The sequence below is a fragment of the Carassius carassius genome, chromosome 17 (genome assembly GCF_963082965.1).
Source record: "Carassius carassius chromosome 17, fCarCar2.1, whole genome shotgun sequence".
Lineage (NCBI taxonomy): Eukaryota > Metazoa > Chordata > Actinopteri > Cypriniformes > Cyprinidae > Carassius > Carassius carassius.
The window spans coordinates 11,416,774-11,439,315 of record NC_081771.1 but is presented as its reverse complement, the minus strand read 5'-3'; the positions used below and the strand labels follow the sequence as shown (position 1 = coordinate 11,439,315).

The 22,542-nt window shown below is 41.4% G+C and overlaps 1 protein-coding gene across 2 annotated transcripts in view; it reads left to right on the top strand.

Moving 5' to 3' along the window:
* Window positions 1–22,542, top strand: part of negr1 (neuronal growth regulator 1) — a 125,899-nt gene that overhangs the window by 55,862 nt on the left and 47,495 nt on the right. For both annotated transcript variants that reach the window (XM_059570900.1, XM_059570901.1), the window contains exons 5-6: window positions 5,697–5,817; window positions 19,157–19,305. In XM_059570900.1, coding sequence (XP_059426883.1) covers window positions 5,697–5,817; window positions 19,157–19,305 — 270 coding nt within the window. The remainder of the gene's footprint in view (window positions 1–5,696; window positions 5,818–19,156; window positions 19,306–22,542) is intronic.

The following is a 22,542-nucleotide window of genomic DNA, read 5'->3' as shown; positions in this document are numbered from 1 at the left end:
AATTCATCCTGTGAAAGCCATTTTGAAATCAGACATTGTCTTAAAATAGAAATGGTATTTTAAATAGTTTAGCGAGCTCCTCTACCAGATGTCAAGTATGATATAACAAAATGTATTAGCCAAAACTTTTTCTAATTTGGACAAAACACATGTAATTGAAAATGTCTTCGCGAATTTATTTTATCTTATTCTAAAGTTCTATGTTTGACCATTTTGTGATAGAATTAATATTATGACAGACATTTATACGTTTTTGTCAGGAAAATGCATGAAAATAACAAAGTAAATCACAGGAATCTACCTTTTTACTGACATCAACTTCAAATTTGGAACATAACTTAGTTAGATAAATGGCTTTTTTGTGGAAATTTTATATTCCAAAAAAAAAAAAAAATATATATATATATATATTGTTTGTTTATGTATTTATTTCAGTTAAGAGGTTAATTCAGTGTGTTACTTGCTTTCCTTTGTAATTACTTTTTGTAAATGACTTTTTGTTTTCTGTGTAGTTCTCAATAGCTTTAATGTAGTTCTAGCATGCACTGGACACACATATTTCTTTGTTCTTCACCATTTGCTGTAATGTGAATGTCGGGTTTGAAACCAGAGATTAAAAGTAATGAAAGTCCTCACTGATTGAGCCCCCCAAAACTGCAAACTGTGTTCCTCTGACGCACATACTAACGGAAGACCGTAATGCATTTCCATAAATGACGCTATGAATTATGCCCCTTCGATATTAAAAGGCTTCACAGACAAATAACAGCTTGTCTGGAGTGCCCATCTTCACAGCACAGTACAATATGGCTCCTATTCTTCGGCACGATAGGCTAAAAGCCAATTTGTCTATTTACATAGATTTGTGACACTGTGGTTAATGATTTCATTCAACTCAATACTTTTCTCCACAGTGCATATTCTCTGTGGGACATACTAAAGCCTGTGTTCCCTTAGCATGAGTGTTATTTATAAGGATTGGATGTGTTAGAGAAAGAACATGATGTTATTCTTGAATTTTAAATGGAAAACTTAATGAATTAATAAATCTTGGCTGCTAAACCCAGTGCTGGCGAACTGAATAGGACAATGAGGTGGAGACAGCAATTGAAGCAGTCTCTCTGTTTATAAGCTGATAAGTCATGGACTGATGAGTCCATTCCTTAATTGTGAAGAAAACTCATTTTAGCATCTGGCTGAAGAGTTGGGTTATTAATTGATCTTGTAATTAAAATAACATGTTATACTTGTTGGGAGGATAAAGGTGCAAGACTGTATAAATCATCCCTTCCTCCAAAGCATCATGTGATAAATTAATTATTGTTGGTTGGGAGATGTGCCATTCTGTACCATGTAGTCACTCTGTACATCCAACCGACACCAACATCAGCGAACTCTAAAGTCAGACATGCTGTGATTTTATGAAACTTATTAAGAGGAAAAATAATAAACTGGATTAGCATGCAGTTCAGTTCAACCCACTAACCTCTAGCTTCAGTGTGATAATAGAAAATCCTATTTAACTTGATTGAACGGGGGCTCCTATTGAATTTTTTCACTTGTAAAATCTGGTTTTACCATGCCTAGATTTATAATAATAAGAGTAAAAATATAAATCAATAGCAGTCTATTTTGAATTAGTTAACCTGCATTTTTGTACGTGTCAAATCTGTGCATGAAAGACTAATCTCGAAGGCACCGAACCCTAGGGAACCTTGTTTGGCATATATGGACGTATTCACCGATTTGCGAGGTGCTGTGTTCACAGGTATTCTAAAACATAATCTCTACCTTGTCATTTTAATTTGCATTTGTGATCAAACCGCAACTGGCAAATTTGTCAAACGGTAAGCCCCGCAGCATCCATTTTTCATGCCAACTTTGCTATTTTCAGTCCCTCCCATCTGGTACAAGCTTAGAAACTCACCATTGATTTACAGTTGCACTCTTTTGTTATGAAGCCTGTAAATGACTGGGATTGTACGGCTTTCGTGGTTTTTACACCATGATTCTGCATTAGCCTGTGCTGATGTGTGTTTGCTATAATGAGAACTCCTTAAAAGACTAATATAATTGAAACTTAGAAGCTGTGCATAGGGGTTTAAATAGGGATTTTTTTCATTATTCATTGTGTGGATTATTGCATTAGCAATTGTGCTCTCTTAACACAAATATTTAAGAGTTCACCAAAACTGAATATTCTGTCATCATTGTACTGGTAGCTGAAACCTTCTTCATCAAAAAAAAATATTATTTTGTGATCTGCAAAACAAAGAGTCATTTTATGTGATTGTTCATGATTCTTGTTATGAAAACTAAAAATTCTGTGATTTGGATCAGTTCTGAAGCTTTATTTATTTCATTAGATTTTTTTTTAAAGCCAAAATGTTTTTTTTTTTTTTAAGATGCATCCAAAGACTAGCTGATACATTATTTCCATTATGCTTTCAAATATATTTTGATGTTTAAAATTAGATGACTTGCATGAATTCTGTCCCTCTGGACCCTTTATCACTGCAGTATATGTGCTCAAACGATTTTAATTAATGTGAAAAGTTGTGGTTGCAGTGGTGGCTAATGCTTTGTTTTCCTCCCTGGGTAGTTCTCGCTAATGCAGCTTTATAATGAACTGGATCATCCCTCAGTGAGGACAGATGCAGTGGTTTGTTAGATAGGAGAAGTTAGCTATGTGGATATATATCAGAGCCAGCTTCTCTTGTGCTATTAGGCAGCCTGCCAAGGCATGCCAATAGCTTACAATACAGCACAAATCTCAGTGATGAATGACACAGAAAGATACATACCATATCTCACCCTCAGCAGATTTCAGCCGCTCTCAAATCTCTTGTTTTTATGTGCAAAACACATAAGCTGAATTAACTTGAAATCCACTTGTGTAGCCTCCAATATGGAGGTGTTTTTGCAGATTTGAAGCCTGTGCACACATACAACAGGCGCATAGATGTTTCTAGTAAATGCACCCTTGAATTCTCTCACGTTGGCTCTATATGCAGATAATTTTCTGGTTCTGCCATATTATAGCATCCAAATCCATTTTAAGTAAGCTCACACTGATTAATGGGCCAGAGAAGGTGTGAAATATTTGACTGCATCCCAACTGAAATGTCAGGTAGTGTGGCAAATGTTTGAAGTGAACGGTGCTAGAGATTCAGTTTTCTGTTCAGTTTTTCACAAATCCGAATGCTTTCATATCACCTGACACCTGATTTGAATTGCTAGAATCTTTTTTACTGCAGAAGCTGACATCTCTAAATATGCATTTGCATGTATTTTAAATTGTTTTTGACACCTGATATCAAGTTGTAAATGAAGAATATATTGACTTATTTGAACCATCAGCATGGATATCTGTTTATAATTGAATTCCATTGTCATCTCGGTCCATAAACATGTTATGGTGTGTGGATCCTGTGTGTCCTCTGTCCTTTAGTCGACATCGAATCAAAATGTATCTTATTTACTTTCTTATATTTATTATACTTATATTATATTCATTTAGAATTTTATTTTGTGTCTTATCATTCAATACAGTTCTCATGTTTTATACATACACAGTGTGCATATATATATATATATGTTTATTCAGCAAGGATGCATTAAATTTCAGAAGTGTGAAAATAAAGGCATTCACAATGTTAATTATATATTTTTGTTTTACAAATCCTGGGTTTCCACAAAACAATTTGAGGCAGCATAGCTGTTTTTAAACATTAAAAATAATAACTTGTAATTATTTATATCATGTGCCCATTTTCACAGTCTAACCCCATTTGTTCCTATGTTCTCCTGTTTCACTCGTACATCAGATAAATGGTCGTCTGCAGTAAAATGGGTTGCAAAAGGCAGTTCACTTTGATTTAAAATTCTCTGCACTCTCAGTCTTGTCTTTTCTGCACCAATATATTAGGCTAAGCAGTCATCTGTCCTCGCCTTTGTCATCAGCAATGTGTTCCTTTAATCTCTTATTTTATGTTATCCTTATATCTTATGCTAGCCTGCTTCTGTGATGCTCAGGTTATGTAATGCTCCCTAGGCATTTTCATGAGTTGATGCCTGTACTGTAAATGCATGATCCAGCCAAAGCAGAAGATTCATCCGTTGCCACTTTTTTGAATCAGACAGACTTCTCTTCCTACATATGCCAAAACTCTGCATTCAAGCTGCGTTGATGTGTCACACTGCTATTTTCATACCTTCCCAGGAGATTTTGCAGTGAAGAAATGATGAGCAGTACAATATCACAGAATTAAATTTCTCAACACAATGATTACTGTGATGAATATCCATATTGTTTAGGATTCTCTCAGCTTTGGAAAACATTTTGATTTCTAGGAGTAAAAAGAGTAATGGAAATTTCTTTAGTAAAGATATTTATTATTTAATTCAGGTGATTGGTACCTGACATTCAGATGGTAATCTATGTAGCAATCTATCAAATACTATATAATTTTTTATATAGTATATAATTTGATCTCAGTGAATGTTTCTGCTTCTAATTCAGAAAATCAGCGATATTTTCTTTTCCTTTCACTTACTGTTAGATGCTTTGAAATTCAAATGCTGCAAAGTAGTTTTCCTGATACGAGAAATGAGAGAATCTCTCATCCGTGTACAACATGGGGAAGAGCATGCCTTCACAGATGTTAATGCGCTAACATTTATGTGACATAGCTATGGAGCCAAATCATACTTTAAAATCCTTGTTACTGTTCTCACCACAATGGTGGAAATTTCTTTTCAGTGCTCAGATAACATGAAACATTTCATTGAAGGCCTGGAGAACTTCATACCTTCAACACTGGGGTTATAGAAGAGAATGTCAAAAATTAAATCTGGAAAAAATAGTCTGAACACAGACCTCAATAACTTGCAGGTGATTTTCAAAGAACGAGTTGCCTGGAATATAAATGTCCCCTACTCAAATTCAGACATAGCAAGTAATTTAACGCTAGCTAGAAAGACATAAGTGGATCACCTGCTTGAAGGAGTTATTTTCAGTTTATTTATTTATTTATTTTTTATATCGTGTTCAACTTAGTATTCTGTACATTCCTGCTTTATTTGTGTGTATATTAAGTATGGTGTTATTTCTTTTATAGCCTTTTTCTATATGTCATTTTGTATTTGAAAGCATGCCATTCTAGTAGCTTACTCGGTTAACTCCTGCTATAAGAAATAATATACAATGAAGATTTATGTATGATAAACATTTCTTTTTTCCCATTGAGAGAGGATTGTTGTTTCTTGACGAGCTGGAAAATTAAAATTCAGCCTGTAGTTAAAGCTCTCTCACTGACACCGCTAGAGAGATTTACACTGCATTTGTGAACATGAAAGGGTTCTCATTTTACATGCACATATTCAGAGAACCTTTCTCAGATAGCCAGCCTTTGAACAGACATTAAACAATTTATCACTGAGCAGTTCATTTCATTTCTCCAACCCTTGGGACGAATGGTATTTCTTAGCATTTCACCCATACGATTTAAATGTGTTGACCACTCTGAATCTTGTTGCTAATTAATTTCTGCCTCATTCACATGACTGTGAATGAAAACTTTGTGTTTTAGAAGGATTTTCCCTCTCTGGCTCAGAGGGTTCGTTTATTTGAGTTAGCTTATTACATGTGTTCACTCTTTCCCTGAATCATGTTGGTTTTTATTTTCTTTCTGTAGTTCCTCCAGCAATCCATGAGATGAGAAGTCACGGGGTCCGACCCGGTCAGATTGCCCTGCTGAGATGTGAGGCAGCAGCTGTCCCCTCTCCAGTCTTTGAATGGTACAAGGGAGAGAAAAGGTAAAACCAAGAGTGACACATGCTAAAAGCCTTCATTTCATTAGCTTAGCTGTACAGTGAACATTTATCATTCATTATGCATGTTAAGTGAGTTTATTTGCGATTCAGAATGCTCACCAGAGAGAAGGTTAATGTCGGCCGAGGCCACTTTTTGTGGCAATTGTGCTTGTGTAAAAAAAAAATGCAGTAACTGCCTTGGTTTAATCACTGAACGTTAATCTAAAGCTGTATTACAGTCTTTAGTAGTATTAGTTTAATAGCTATGGATCTGCAGCTTATCAAATATTACAAAGTGTCTTATTAAAGAGTCTTAATTTCGAAAGATAGTGACTCTTGGCACAGCATAAGCTCATGAAAATCACTTTTGCAACTTTGCCGTCATTTTTAACTTTTAATTAAAGACAAGTAATACACTTCTGGCAAAAATACTCTAAATTTCTAAAAGAGCTCTGAAGCAAACTGTACCATTTGAGTCATTTGAGCAACACAAAAAGATGTCTTAATTGATCAGTCTGCATTATGTAAAATTTTAAGCAGTGGTTTAAACGTATTGGGCCCTATTTTAACGATTTAAGCACATGGCCTAAAGCGCACGGGGCAGGTGTACTCAGGGCATGTCCGGATCCACTTTTGCTAGTTTAATGACGGGAAAACAGGCATTTTTATATTTATGTACACAATAATAATCTTTTAATCTTTTATTGTTTCATATTAATAAGCAAAGTAAACACATGTTGTGGACCCACCCAGAAGCGCATTTTCTACTAACGTGCTCTTTTAATAACAAAAAAATTAATAAAATGGGCCATTGATTTTAGACCAGGTTTGAGTTAGCAACGCGCCAACAATGAGCCTTAATACACCACTTTTTTAGACCAGCATGCTCATGGGTGCACAAATGGTCACAGATGCATTCGCTATTCGCATCCTGCACAATGTGGTGCAGGATGAGAAAATGATAACTGTGTCGGGCTGAAACTAGCAAAAACACTTGAGCCATGCCTTATGCCACATTGAGCCAAGTGTATGATAGGGCCCATTATGTGTTTTGGGGAGGGGTGAAATAAATTTTTATTACTCAAAAAGTGTTAATTGTTCTTTTCTAGAAGGAAAGACTAGTGTTTGCAAGACAAGGAAGAGTTTTAGGGCTTCTTCGGTTGTGTGGAAATTAAATGTCAAATAAGATCCATCTTTAACTCTTCCATTGTCATGGCACTCAGTACGCTTCTAGTTTCCTGTCAGCTGTGTACAAGTATCAGCACATAATGTGGCTTTCACTCTTTGCAGTGTAAAGTTGGCTACAGATGGTTAAGTAGATGTAAAAGAGATAAGACCAATCACAATTCAATAAGCAAATTAATTCAAGAAAGAATGCCAATATGCAAATATCCATCACAGTCAACACAATAAAAAACACTGTTACGTTCATGGACTTTTGTTTCCTTATTTGGTCTTTCCTGTTGTTTTGTTAATTGATTGATCCCCACCTGTCTCCAGTTCCCTCATTACCTCCTGTGTGCTAAAATACCCTGTCTGTTTAGATCTTCTTCGTCCGTGATTAACCTAACCTAATAATGATGTTAATGTGTTGTATATTGTCTGTTATCTCCTTCGATGTTCAGTAAACTCCTCATTTGATCAAGACCCTCCTCGAGCGCTTTATTTCTAGGCTAGCAAACACCCAACTGTAACAGAATCACGGACCTTAACAGTTTAGTTAGCGGCGTTTTTCTTTCTTTTTGGTTTTGTGTTTTCCTCCCTCTCCCGGAATGGCGATTCCAGCAGTCCAACTCCTATGCCTGGAGCAACTGGACCATTCTCTGGAGGACCATACCAGGGACTGTCTTGATCTGGCGTGCCTTACCCACTTCCCCAACCGCTCGCTCTAAAATTTCTACTACACCGGCCTGAGCGAGCGGTGTAAGACACGCCTACCAGCGAACGGTCCCCGAGAGGATTTCGCCGCTTTCGTGGAGTGGGTGCTGGAGAAAAATGGATCTTCATGGACCATCTGCACCGCCGAAGAGGATATCTCCAGCCCCACTCCCGACCCAGAGACCAGCCAGCCGCCATCACGCCGCACGGAGCCAGAGCACACCGCAGCCGCAGAGCCCGAGCCTTTCACCGACAGGGAGCAGGACCTCGAGAGCGCGACTGACCAGGTGTGTGAGTTGGCAACACGTGAGTCGTGGAAGTTTTAGTGGAGATCAAGGGTGTGGAGGAAAGCCCTGCCTACACTTCTACGACTGAGAATGAGCTGTATTCAGTTTCTGAAAGTTGTATGGAGCAATTTATGGACCTTATGGACTGGTTTATGGAGGTAATTCCTGAATCCCCTGTTTCTACGCTGGTTCCATCCAGCCCTAAATTTCCTGTTTCTCCGCTGGTTCCGTCCAGCCCTGATCTTCCTGTATACCCTCCAAGTCTCCCACTCCCACCTCCTCCAGTCAGTTCCTCTGCTCCATTTCCGCTGGTTCCGCCCAGCCATGAATTTTCTGTTTCTCCGCTGGTTCCGCCCAGCCCTGAGTTTTCTGTTTCTCCGCTGGTTCCGCCCAGCCCTGAATTTTTCATTTCTCCGCTGGTTCCGCCCAGCCCTGAATTTTCCATTTCTCCGCTGGTTCTGCCCTGCCCTGAATTTTCCGTTTCTTCGCTGGTTCCGCCCAGCCCTGAATTTTCCATTTTTCCGCTGGTTCCGTCCAGCCCTGAATCTCCTGTGTCTCCGCTGGTTCCGTCCAGCTCTGAATCTCCTGTGTCTCCGCTGGTTCCGTCCAGCCCTGAATCTCCTGGATTCCCTCCCAGCCTCCCTCTCCCACCTCCTCCTAGACCTGCCTGTTCCCCTGCTCCGTATCTCCTGTCTCTCTGCTGGCTCTGTCCAGCCCTGATCCTCCTGTGTTTCCTCCCGTCCTCCCTCTCTCATCTCCTCCTAGACCAGCCAGTTCCTCGACCTCATCTCTGCTGGTAACAGTCAGTCCCGCAGCTCACCCTCAGTCCGCGTCATCTGGGCGCGATGGTTCGCCTTGGTCCAGCTCCGCCTTGGCGTGTGGATTCCCTGTCTCTGCCTCCAGCCTCCGAGCCCTGGACTCCTCCTCGGTCCTTCGACCCAGCGGCTTCGCCTTGGCTCTTAGCTCCCTCGTCTCCACCGTGGCCTGGCATCCCACCTTCTGCACCGGGCTCCCTCGTCCCTCCGGCTCCAACTTGGTCAGTCGTCGACCAGCCGCCGCCTCAGGACTCCATTCCTCAGGCTTCACCTCGTCACTCCATCCCTCTGGCTCTGTCAGGCTCCTCCTTCCCTCTGGTTCCACCTCCATCCTCAGTCACTCCGGCTCTGCAGTGGTCTTCCAGGGCCCCGCCTCCGCCTTGGTCGCCTGAGCCTTCTGCTCCGCCTTTGCCCTCCGGATCCTCGGCTTCACCCTGGCTCTGCGGCTGCGCTGCTCCATCTTGGGCTCCTCACCCATCCGGTGCAGTCTCCGTCTGTCGGCCCCCTGGTGTTGCCGGCTCCTCCTCCACCATGGCTCCTCTCACCGTCAAATCCACCATTGATCTCCATCCTGGCTGGTCTCTGGAGGACCATCTGGCTCCTCTTGCTCCGGGCTCCTCCCTCCATCCACTCCACCCTGGTTCCTACCTCCTTGCTCCCTCTTCGCCTGCCCCTTGCCTGCCCCACGCCCACCTCCAGAACCCCCACCCTCCCTCCGCTGGTATTCCCCTTGTGGTGTGAGGACGCACCGTTCCGGGAGAGGGCGAACTATTACGTTCATTGACTTTTGTTTCCTTATTTGGTCTTTCCTGTTTTTTTTTTAATCGATTGCTCCCCACCTGTCTCCAGTTCCCTCATTACCTTCTGTGTGCTTAAATACCCTGTCTGTTTACATTAATTGCCTGAACATTAATTTGTGGCTGTGTGCCATAATTTTTTTTGTAACATGATATTGATGTACCATTTACATGGTAATGCAATGTCTGATTTTAAAATGGGTTTTAAAGGATGAATTTTAAGTTTTCAGTTGATATATAATTTCTGATGATTTCTACAATGTGATAGAGAAAAAGGCAACAAAGAAGTCTTTCTTTTAACAAAGGTCAGAACTCCTGTTATAATGTAAATTTTTTGGGGTGCACTCTTGTCATAAATTAATCTATTACTTTTCCTACATAATTTTTAACAACAAACATTGGTAAAATATTTATTTGGGAGTCTTAGACTTTTCCAACAATATACAGTTTGTCAAGATTAGATAAGATTTGATTGTAATATAGTGAAGTAAACGTAGGCGTCCCCGTATTCAGGACAGGGTGACAGTTAAAGGGTTAAAAAACAGCCAAATTAATGAAATGTTATGGAATGTGATCAAATAAGAAAATAAATCAGAGGTATACTCAAGTCTGCTTCTAAATGCAGTTACATTAAAATTGAAATAGTAAAAACCTGTGAATGTTAGGAGGATCTGTCTTACTATCTTAACCAGTGTTGGGGAAAGTTACTTTTAAAAGTTATGCCTTACAATATTGCGTTACTCCCTAAAAAAGTAACTAAATACGTTACTTAGTTACTTTTTATGGAAAGTAATGTGTTACATTACTTTTGCGTTACTTTCACGTTACTTTTTAAATATGAGCAGGGCTTGATTGTTTTTAATATAAGAAGTTCTATTTATAGCAAATGTAAAAGCCCTTTTACACCAAAAAGTGTAATGAATAAACCTCAGGCTGAAGGAAAAGTAAATTCACGTCTGTACAGTAGAACACAGGAGAAGAAGATTCAACACTCTTCAGCAATAAAAAAAAAAACAATGAAGCACAATTGTTAGTTTATCTAAAGTCATTTTTTAATTATTAGTATGGTTGAACTGGATCATTAAAGGTCAGCAGCAAAGACACTGTTAATAAAATGGGAATAGATACATTTGTGTTATTTAATATATTTAGTTATAGCAGGTTTGCGTCATATTCTGAGTTTGCATTTCACTGAGTAATTTTGATGAATACTAAATCTGTTTTGTTTTTTGTTTTTTTGGGAGTGGGATGAATTAATGCACATTCACATTTAGTCTAGAACTACAGTAACATGTTCACACAGCACACACAATGCCTGCATACTTCCGATTTCTCCCAATATGGGAACAGGAGGCTTGTCAGTCAATTCACTAGTTCATGCTTACATATAATTAGCTGAGGTATGGTATGCGTATTTGGCGTGCTGTCCGGGGAAGGGCTCCGAGCTCGGGAATGGCCCGAACCTAGAGTACCCCCCCTTCCCCGTCTATTTATAAAGTGAACTTAAAGTGAGGAGATGGGGTGGAGGAGGGATACTGATAAACCGTCAATGGATAGAGGGAAGTCAGCGATATTTATACTATGGGATTGATTACTTGATTATGGTCCACCTGTGTTGATTAGGCTAAGTATCTGACGCGCTCCTCCCGAATCTTATTAATAAAATTTCATTTCACTAGTTCACGCTTACATATAATTAGCTGAGGTATGGTATGCGTATTTGGCGTGCTGTCCGGGGAAGGGCTACGAGCTCGGGAATGGCCCGAACCTAGAGTACCCCCCAAAAAAAGCAAATGTACAAGAGGACAGCCGCCAGTTTAAAGAATGCCCCCCCAAAAAAAGCATAGAGTACTGGCGGGGGCTGATTTGGTTTCCTGAGAAGTCATCTCGTTGGCAGGCTGGAAGGGCCTACGTACTCCAGAGGGAGCGACTTGGGCGTTGGGAGAGTAGGCCCTACCGGCTGCAGCTAGTGAACTACGTAGTTGTTGGCGCTCGGTCGGTAAGGCTCGAGCCGATACTCAACTGGAGCTTGTGGCGTTGGAACGGTGAGCCCTACCGGCCGATGAGGAGGAGCAGCGTGGTTGGGGTGCCCGACCGGGAGGACCCGAGTTGCCTCAACCGGAATAGGTCACGGTGTCGGTGTACGGGCCCTACTGGCTGATAGCCCCTGCTATTCAGTGGGTGAAGGGCCTAATGCTGACCGAGAGGGCCCATGAAGCCTCCGACAGGAGATTGAGACTCAGAATGACGGACGTCTGGGTCCTCTTGGTTTGGCAGATAAAAAGCTTTGGGCTGGCCAACAAGGAGGACTCTGGCAACATCCGAAGGGAGATCCCGACTCACGGCATCGGATGGATGAGACTCGCTTGCGGCCGGCAAGCATAGGCCCGACCGGGAGAACTCTCGCCAGACGTCTGAAGGGAGCACACGCATCAGACGGGTAAGCCTCGCCGGACGGGGAGAGTGGAAAGGAAAACCCGACTGGGAGGACTCTCGCGGCATCCGATGGGGCATTAAACTCAGAACATCGAACGGGTAAGCCTCACCAGGTGGGGTTAAAAGATCTGAGGGTAGCTGAGAGTTGTTGTTTTTTTTTTTTTTTTGCAGGATTTGGCGAAAGGACGAGCCTCGTAGCGTCGGACGGTTAAGCCTCGCCTACCGTCAAATGGAAAGGTAAGTTGCGTGGCCGAGAGACTGTTACCGACGTCCGAAGGGAGCACACGCATCGGACGGGTAAGCCTCGCCGACCGTAGAGTGGAAACGTAAAGCAAGTCTGTTCAGGAGGCTCTCGCCAGCGTCCGAAGGGAGCACGCGCATCGAACGGGTAAGCCTCGCTGACCATAGAAAAGGAAAAGGTAAGGTTGTCTAACCGGGAGCACTCGCATCGAACGGGTAAGCCTCTCCGGATGTGGGACAGAAAAGGTAACGATAGGTGGCCAGGAGGCTCTTGCCAGCATCCAACGGGGACTTCCTGTTCCCCAAAACAACTGGGTGAGCCTCGCAGGCCGTAGGATGGAAAAGGTAAGTTTGTGTGGTCGTTAGGCTGTAGTCGGCGTCTTATGGGAGTTTGCTACTCACGGCAAGAGACGGGTAAGCCTTGACGACCGTAGGAAGGAGGGAGGGTTTATTTGTGTGTTTGGTACCTGCGGCATCGAATGGCTTGCTTGTAGGTTTTGTAACCTAAACCACGTGGAATGGTCGTGGTTGGCTGGCCAGGAGGCTCTCGCCAGCGTCCGATGGGAGCACTCGCATCGAACGGGTGAGCCTCGCTGGCCAAGGATGGAAAAGGTAAGGTTTTCTAGCCGGGAGGCTCTGACCGACGTCCGATAGGAGCTTAGCTCCAGGAATCGAACGGGTAAACCTCTCTGGCTGAAGGACGGAAAAGGTTGTCCAGCCGGGAGGCTCTTACCTTCGGCCGACAGGAGCTTAGCTCCCGGAATCGAACGGTTAAGCCTCGCTGGCCAAAGGATGGAAAAGGTAAGATTGTCTAGCCGGGAAGCTCTCACCTACGTCCGAAGGGAGTGTGAGCTCCTGGCAACCAACGGGTAAGCCTTGCTGGCCGCAGAATGAAGAAGGTGAGGTTGTCTGGCCGGTAGGCTCTCGTCAGCATCCGATGGGAGCTCGAGCTCCTGGCATCGAAGAGAGAAGCCTTGCCGGCCATAGGATAGAAAAAGGTAAGGTTATCTGGTTATCGTCGCTGGTGGTCGGATGGAAAGTCCAAGATTGCTTAAGCGGGAAAGCATCTGACAGAGGTTTAATACTCACGATGTCATACGAGTAAGCTTTGCTGATAGTTGAACGGAGAAGGCTAAGGTTGGCTCAACCGGGAGCACTCTTGCAGCGCCTGACAGGGAATTCGATACTAAGGAGGATTTGGTTGTCTACGAGGGTAGACGCTGTGAGGCTTACTTGAATAATTGTTTAACAAATCCAATAAGCTGCTTCCGATAATGAGTCCGAAAAATTTTGGTGCAGTCGTTGTATTCGAAATTAAGCGTGCAAAAATAAATTAGATTTCCTGTGCCAGTGTACCCCAAATAGGTGCCATGTATCGGCGATGTGGTCGTTGTCGAATTGTCATATTGTCAGCACATGAGATCGATGGTACATATCGACGATGTAATCGTGCATGGGTGGAGTAAGAGAAAGATTCTTTATACTTGTCTGAGCTTACTATTTGCCATTTTAACCATGCAGGTGCACGAAAGAGCCTATGGAATCACCAATAATCGAAAAAATATATTTTTTCGGACGTGCTGATAAACTGGCATTAAATATAAAATACTATATTTAAAACTGCTAGTTCATGTAGTCGGCACTACTGTCATCTCGCTTGTCCTGTGAATTTATTTATTTATTTATTTATTTTACGATAGTAGATTCCATTTAAAGTCCAACGATTTAACCCTAATATGGACGTAAACAAATGCCTTAAATATAAGGTATTCAAAAACCGGTAAGAGAACCGGGGAGCTCCTTTAAAATATGGCACGTATCGGATTTACCTGTTAAAGTACAATGGAATACCTTATATCTGCTAACGAAGCATGTCTGTTTGTGGATGGAGACTTCTTTGCCACCTACAGGCTCACATCATCCTTTGAGAGCACGGGCGAGCGTGAAGTGCAGTGCTGAGATGGGATAACGGAGCTGTTTGATAGCCGAATTATGGTAGGCCGCCTAAAAATTATAATAAAAAAAACGTGGATTGGAGATTGAATGTTATTAGGTGGATATGGGCCTAATATTGTCTTGGCTATTGTCGATACATGATGCTATCACCGCAACCTAGGATGCATGGCATACCTATAAGCGGAGGTGATGTGTGTGTTTTTTTTTTTTTTTGCGTGTGAACAGACGCTGCTGCGGCAGCGGGGAGATACGGGAAAGGCTCCATGCAGGAGCAGACACTGCTGCGGCAGCGAGGAGGTATAGGAAAGCTCCTGCGGGAGCAGACACTGCTGCGGTAGTAAGGAGGTACAGGAAAGGCTCCTGCGGGAGCAGATACTGCTGCGGCAGTGAGGAGGTATAGGAAAGGCTCCTGCGGGAGCAGACACTGCTGCGGCAGTAAGGAGGTACAGGAAAGGCTCCTGCGGGAGCAGACACTGCTGCGGCAGTGAGGAGGTACAGGAAAGGCTCCTGCGGGAGCAGACACTGCTGTGGCAGTGAGGAGTTATAGGAAAGGCTCCTGCGGGAGCAGACACTGCTGCGGCAGTTAGGAGGTACAGGAAAGGCTCCTGCGGGAGCAGACACTGCTGCGGCAGTGAGGAGGTACAGGAAAGGCTCCTGCGGGAGCAGACACTGCTGCGGCAGTGGGGAGATACGGGAAAGGCTCCTGCGGGAGCTGACGCTGCTGCGGCAGTGAGGAGGTACGTGCAAGGCTACTTGCTTCGGCTGCTGTAGATGTTGGCTGTGGGAAGAGAAAAAAAAAGGGTTAGTGACATTTGATGGGGCAAGCTAAAAATGAATGGGTAGCCTACTGTGTCACCAGCTCAGCAATTGGTTGCCTGATTTGACAATTCCTCAAGCCTTGTCCACATTATTATGTTCCTGTTGGAAAAGCATCTTTCCTCTCATTTGGCCTCCGGGCTCTTTAGACGGTCTCCCGAGTGATTACGTTTGGAACGCTGTTTTCATGTTGTAGTATGGACTGTAGAAACAGAGGCTTTTGGAAACGATGAAGCATGTTTAGTCTTGTAAGACGTTGTACCGAAAGACATGATTACAGCAGTAACGTTAACCCCTTACCAGTCACCCCCCATTTTTGGCATGGAGACAGAAATTACGTACCCGAGATAAAGATGTTTCTGCTCATGATTCTTTCTGACTAGATCCATGATCAACATTTGTCCATGAGCTAACACTTCGGCGTTTACCATTCGGGAATAGGAATCGTTTTCCTGACATAATTACTAAATAACTGACACTGAAATTATGTTTTATCGAAATATTGGTCAAATATCAAAGCCAAAGTCTTTAGACTTTCAATTGATGCAGGGTTTATCCAGATCAAGTAAGAGAGTGATGTTTAACGTGCTGTGAAAGTGAAACGATAATAAACTGGGGCCGTTGGCGATGCTTGCAAGCAAATGGGTTAATAGCAGTTATGTGCTATTCGCTTCCAAGTGGTTTCTAAAGATATTTACTTGCCAGTTTTTTCGTATTACGGTCCTTAAAGTTCCCGTGAAACGGAAGTTGCAAACGACTTTTCTCCAGTGTTGTGACGTATTCCCGAGAGAAACGGAATAATACATGAGGAAAATAGTGGGAGTGGCTTATTTTCCAACTAGCACCTGATTGGATCTAGATAAGTAGGTGTTTAATTCAAAAAATGGAGGCAGATCTAAACGCAAGTTTACGATCGGTTGTTGAGGATTACTCGCCACCTGAATCACCGCAATTTAGTTTTCAGCAGGAGGAGGAGGAAGATGAAGAACAGGAACACGAGGAGGATCATTTACAAATATGCACCTCCTCGCCATCTCTCCTTTCACGCGCTGTCAATGCTCGCAAACACACAGGCAGCCTGTCTACTGTCAGTGTCAGTTGGAGGGGCTTGTTTACGGATTAAGCAGACACCAAATTCCTCAAGCCTACGTCATTAGTGAAGGTCCTCCAATGCAGAGGGGAGGGGCATTTTCAGATTTTGATTAAAGATTATGAAGCCAAAATTTTTTTTTTTTTTTTTTTTTTTTTGTGGTGTGGATTGGCTCGCATGGATGAATTGTTCCGCACAAAACGATCAATTTAGGCGAACAAAGTAAATATAGTCAATTTTGATTTCATGTGGACTTTAAAAGGCGACAGTTATTTTACTCACACTTGTTATCCTGCGTCGAAACACTAGGGCAGATGCGTTTTAGATGAATTTTGAGTGATCACGCCGGTGAATGGTGAAATAGGTCCCTAAATGATTTGGTCCTACCAGAAAACTTGCATGGAAATTAAAATTTAAAATTAAATTAAGCATTTAGCAGAGACGCTTTTATCCAGAGACTTACAAGCTTTTTTTTTTTTCTTTTTTTTTTTTCTCCATGGAACTTATGTCTGTATCATTTCCGTGAGGTTTAAACGTGCGCGGTAAGGCGAATGTAATGCCTTTGCTTCGTGGTTAAAAGTGGCATCATCATCCGATGGAACGTTTGTATCTGTAGTCCAAATCTATGCGCAATCCACACTCCAGATCAGCAGGTGACGGTAATGCACCTTTACGCTGGTTTGCCAAAACACTAGCAGAAGAAGACGGAACTGCGTCATGACGTCGTTTAACAAACTTCAGCCGCGAACCTGCTTTTAGATGCAACACTTTGGATGCCAACTGCCGAAAAAATCCAATGAAGAAAAAGAAGAACCTGTTTTTAGTGTCTTTGCCTGAAAATGTATTGGTTAACGTCGCGCGGTCTGCGCCGCTAGAGGAAGCGGCCTCAAATTGCCACCCGGCCGGAACGCCGGGGTGAAAGGCTGAGCCGCGGTGAGAACTGGGGCTCGGCCCAGGCTGGTTGGCTTCTTTCTGCTGCAATCCAGCGCTCGGGGAGAGCTCGGTCTCGGGCGGCACGATCGTTGTGTCGAGCGAGGCGAGCTCGGAGCTTGCACGGTCTATTGGCCGCGACGTGTGGCTTGGCGAGGAGAGCAGCTGTCACGATGACGCTTAATGCTGCTCAACGGCCGTGTTTGGCTGGGTAGAAATGATCTCGGGTCCGGCAAAAGCAGCAGATCTTATAAATCCCCTGTGTAGCTCTCTTCGTTGGTACGAAAATTGGGTCTGTGGTAAGGTGACAGACGAAGCGAACCAGCATGCTGATAAACCGTCAATGGATAGAGGGAAGTCAGCGATATTTATACTATGGGATTGATTACTTGATTATTGTCCACCTGTGTTGATTAGGCTAAGTATCTGATGCGCTCCTCCCGAATCTTATTAATAAAATTTCATAAAATGGGAATAAAAAAGTAAAGTTGAAAAAGTAACTCAGATATTTTCTTGTAAATTAAAAAGTAATGCGTTACTTTACTAGTTACTTGAAAAAAGTAATCTGATTACGTAACTCGCGTTACTTGTAATGCATTACCCCCAACACTGCTCTTAACCCTGCATTTTAATTGTATGTTTATATATCTTCGTCACTAGTAAAGAGCATTCTAAGTATTCGCACCAGTCAGCATTGACTCAAGTGGTGGTTCTTGAATTTAAATACCAAATTACTGCATTACCCATCATTTACCCACTCTTGCTGAGTATGATCTGAATCAGCAGTTCACACTGTGCTAATTGTAATTATAGGCTTCACTCAATTTATTCAAATTGCAAAGGAGGCTTATTGGCATTGGGTCTGTACTCTGCTTAATCTAAGGCTTTACATTGGGCATTGTTGCTAAACTGTCTATTTTACTGTATTTGTCTGAATGTGCCGACTCAATGCTGAACTAACAGCAGGGAACAATAGTGAAACAGAAACCAGCAGGAATGATGAAGAATCATGAACTAGTTTTGTTTTTAAAAAATAAAATAGGCATGAAAAATTATAATTATGTATTTCTTGAGCTAAATATATGTCAATTATATGAAAATCTAAAGCTAGCTGGGTTTCCAAATTAGATACTTTTGCAATGGAAAGCACTTGTTAAATTGCGACTTTCAAAACCATTGTTCTGTTTTCTAGTTGCTTGCTAATAACAGAGGCTGAACAGAATGTTATAATGTATAAGCAAGGTGATTCTGAATAGATTATGGAAATATTTTTGTGTATAATGGCCTATAACACTCTGATACAATGGTAGCAGTGGTCTTTTGTTTTAAGAAAAGTTTTTGTTCTTATTTAAGCAAATGTCAGCAGGAGACAAGCTACTTGAGAGTTAGGGGACAAAAGGTCAGCACATTGCTTCACCTGTGAGAGTAACACGGATGACCTAAGTCAGGACTTGAGAGCAACTGCAGCTGAACTTTTGACCTTGACAAAGCTACAAGCCATGTGCAAATTTTTCCTGCTTCTGATTTCCCCTTTGGTTTTTCCCTCAGGACCAGGGACAACTGTAATTTTTTTACATATTCCTTCATAACTCACATGCTGCCATATATCTACCTGCCGTCTTTTGGTGTAAGAAACATTAATATATGTCTAAATCAGTATGTACCATTCTAAGATGAAGAAAGAAATTTCAGCAGCAATTACTCCAGCTTTAAGTGTCACATGATCCTTCAAATATACAAATATGTTTATTGACATTGACATATTTTTTCACAATTTTTGATAAATCTTTTGTAACCATGTAAAAGTCTTTGCTGTACTTAAAAAAAAAAAGAAGAAGAAAAAAGTAATGCACTTGCTGGATAAAAGACATTTGAAAAATATTCAGTTTTGCACCTTTCAATCATTTTTTCCAGTTTACGTCAATAGTGTGACCAAATTAATTTTTTAAAAGTAGTAGTATTCCATGTAGCCTCTCTGCATGTATAAATGAGAAGTGCTGCTAAAAAATTATTTTTGATGTATGGATTTACAGCATGCCACACTGCAGCAGGTGTCATTGCTTGACGTGTCATGTCAACTCATGATCCTATTTTCAGGATTAACATGGGCCAAGGAATAGACATCAAGAACCTCAGCTCCAGATCAGTTCTCACAGTCAAGAACATGACACAGGATCGCTATGGCAACTACACCTGTGTGGCCGTCAACAGGTTGGGAACAGCCAACGCCAGTGTGCCTCTGATTCGTAAGTAACAAGCATTACTCTCCCCTGGCTAACTTGTGTTGTGCTTGTACAGTAGTTGCTTTTTCACATATGCTGTTACAGTCGTTGCAGAGCTCCTCTGAGAAAACGCAGTGTTTTCCCCCATCTTCGATGCATATGTTGCAGAGGAAATGAGAGAAGATGTTACTCAAATAGGTCATTGTTTTGGAGCCTGAAGTTTTCTGTGTAGCATTTTCAAAGAGCTCTTAAAATGAGATGCAATTTCTTTGAGCAGTCTGTTTGAAGTGTTTAGTGTTTTTCTGATTCACTGGCCACTCAGTCAATAATAAAAGTAAGTGGGCCAAAAAGATAAACAAATGACAACAAAAAAAAAACCACATCAACAACAAAATAGTGATAGTCTCATAAGTGGCAGATGGAAAAGTTGAGTCCCCTGCTTATAAATGAAGCATATCAAAGGCCCAGCTGAGATGAAAAATTCCAGTATCTTTCACGTTCTACTGAAGACCGACAGTCTGTGATGCGAGAAACCCAGAATAGACCAGAAAGCTGCATCTTCTCCTCCCACCAGACTTCCTCCGTACCTCTTATTTTCCTCATCGCTAATGAAAAGGAAACCTACCCTACTGTGCTCCTAATGAGAAATGGCAAGCAATTCCTCCACAACACACACATCTCTACATCTGTAGAGACTGCAAATGCAAATGCTGGTCATTGTTGCCTGGGACTAAATTGGTGTTATAATATTGGTCAATAAGTATTGATGAAGCAAAGGTGGATTCAGGGACACATTAATATTTAATGGAGGACCTCAACCTCAGAGGCAAGGTGTGGAGTACTAATCAAATTGCAGTGTTTGATTTTTCTCCTCAACATGGAGAAACCTATCATTTCGCTCTATTTTTAGCCCGCATATGATTTCAGCTCTCATATTTTATACCTTGTATTGATTGAAAGTGTTTCTTAGATTATTCCCACACATTTGTTTTGTTGACTCTTCATCCCAGACATACAGTATCCCTGGCCAAATGCGGTAGACGCAGAATTAAGCACTTTCCCCTTATGGAACCAACCTGGGTCATTTATTGTACTGTACGTCCGCCAACATCAAGGTGATTGAGTGCTTTTGGCATCTACAAAGGGTATTTAGCATAGTGAAATGCTCTTTAATGGCATGAGCTTCCATTAAAGGTCTTCTGTTGGAAAGGTTGAATGTAAGCGGAAGGAAAAGCCATCATTCTATACTTGAATGTCAAGATTCAGTGTTTTTGGACAAAAGTTTAATTATTTTATTTTTTTATTAAAACACAAAACCAAAAAACCATTTGGTCATCATTTATTCACCTCATGTTGTTTCAAACTTGTATGCATTTTTCTTTATTCTGTGGAACACAAGATATTTTGTAAAAGCGTCCAACTCTAGTGTTGGATACAATTTTGTTTTGGACCCCACTAACTTTCTTTGTACAAAACACCTTAACATGATTTAGAATGTCTTCTTTTGTGTTCCACTGAAGAAAAATATTTTGAACAATATGAGGATTGGTAAATATTGACAGAATTTTCCAATTTTTGGTAAGCTATGCCAAAAATGAACCCTCAAAACGGGGAGTTTTAATGTTGTTATCCACACTGGCCTAGTATTACCACTAAAAGAGAGCTGGCGCATGAGTCTAAACTCCATTAGGTCCTCATTGGCCCGAATATTTTATTCCTCATTGTTTTTTGCTTCACATAAAGTACATTTCTGAATGTATTTTTTAACAGCAGAATTAAAATGTTAACTGACGTTATGCTTAAGAGATTAAAGTTTCATTAAGAAAAAGTGCACTTTCATGAAACGTTGGCGTTGGCATGCACTCTTGCTAATGACGTTACAGTTAGATACACTCAGAGATCGAACCACATGTTTAAAAGTGCATTATTTAAGCCTTACCAATTGCCAAATGACCTAAATATAACTAATGGCCTGGTTTGCAATATTTAAAGACAGATTCAGATAAAAATAAAAAATGCATGTCAAAGAAACACACTCAGTCAGTCTTTGTTTTCCTCAATGCCTCAATGGGAATTCATTAGTGTGAAAGATATGAACTCTCAAGAATGAATTTAGCACTACTAGTAAATGATTGTGTAACTTGAAAAACAACCACAAATTCCTCCGGATCATACAATGCTTTCACAATATTGTAGCTGTACTGTATTTCATTTGATATATTTTCTTCAGCGAGCTCCCATTTCCAAACGTGACAAACAGTTTTGTGAGGTAATGAATGTCCGGCAGTGTTAGTGTGTCTCCTTTGTTTAATTTCTAAAACCTTCCTGACCATTGTCTGTGAACACCAGTTCACTGAACAGGCTCCTTTTGAAGACAAAAATATGCAGACATTTTGCAAAGGTGATAAATTTAACAAATAGATGTTTTTTAAAGTCCTTTAAATGTTATATTGAGAAAAAATGGGGGATGGGCTCCACATGTGGTACAAATCAGAGTGACTTGACATTTACGTGGCTCTTTCTCCATTACTCACTGTAATTACATTTGATTGGACTTTTGGCCCTTTTTGCACATGGCATTAGGGTGCATTTTCAGTGATCGGATCGCAATCGGATAGCATTAAACCACAGAGCACATTGTGATCGGATCACTGAAACCACATTCAAATATGGTTAGGGACAGTTGAGGTTGTTTTTAATATAACAATATCTTATCTCAAGAACTTCAGTGGCAAAAGCTCATTTTTGGCTTAGCAGGCACCTGCGTTGTGGTTTGCTGTCTTTTTTTATTCTGTTTTACATTGTGGTTTTAGGATCTGGTCACCCAATTTAATGAACAATATCTCATGAATTGTTCCACTGCACTACACTCTCATTTCTCTCCTCAAATCCTCACTCTCGTCTCTCTCCCGGTCTGTTTTTTTTCTTTGCATGGGCGCTTTAAAACTTTATTTTCCACCCTTTTCTTAACTTCTAATCCCTATTAGCATCCTTTACTGTGGGAATGTTTCTAAAGCAGCCAAACGCAATAGACCAAATGGCTTATTTTAATTTGCGAGCGTTTTGAATTATCCGTGTTTTACAAATTCGGTGAGCGATGGAAATTTTTTGGTTAATGCAACCTCTGATGTAAACTCCAAGTGTAAAGGGAGCCAACTTGTCCATTAATTTTCGTTCACGTGGGTTAATCTAGATAGAAAACTGATACTTATCTTTGAATTTGATGTTAGCTTTGCTTTGTTTTCAGATTATTGCGCTAAG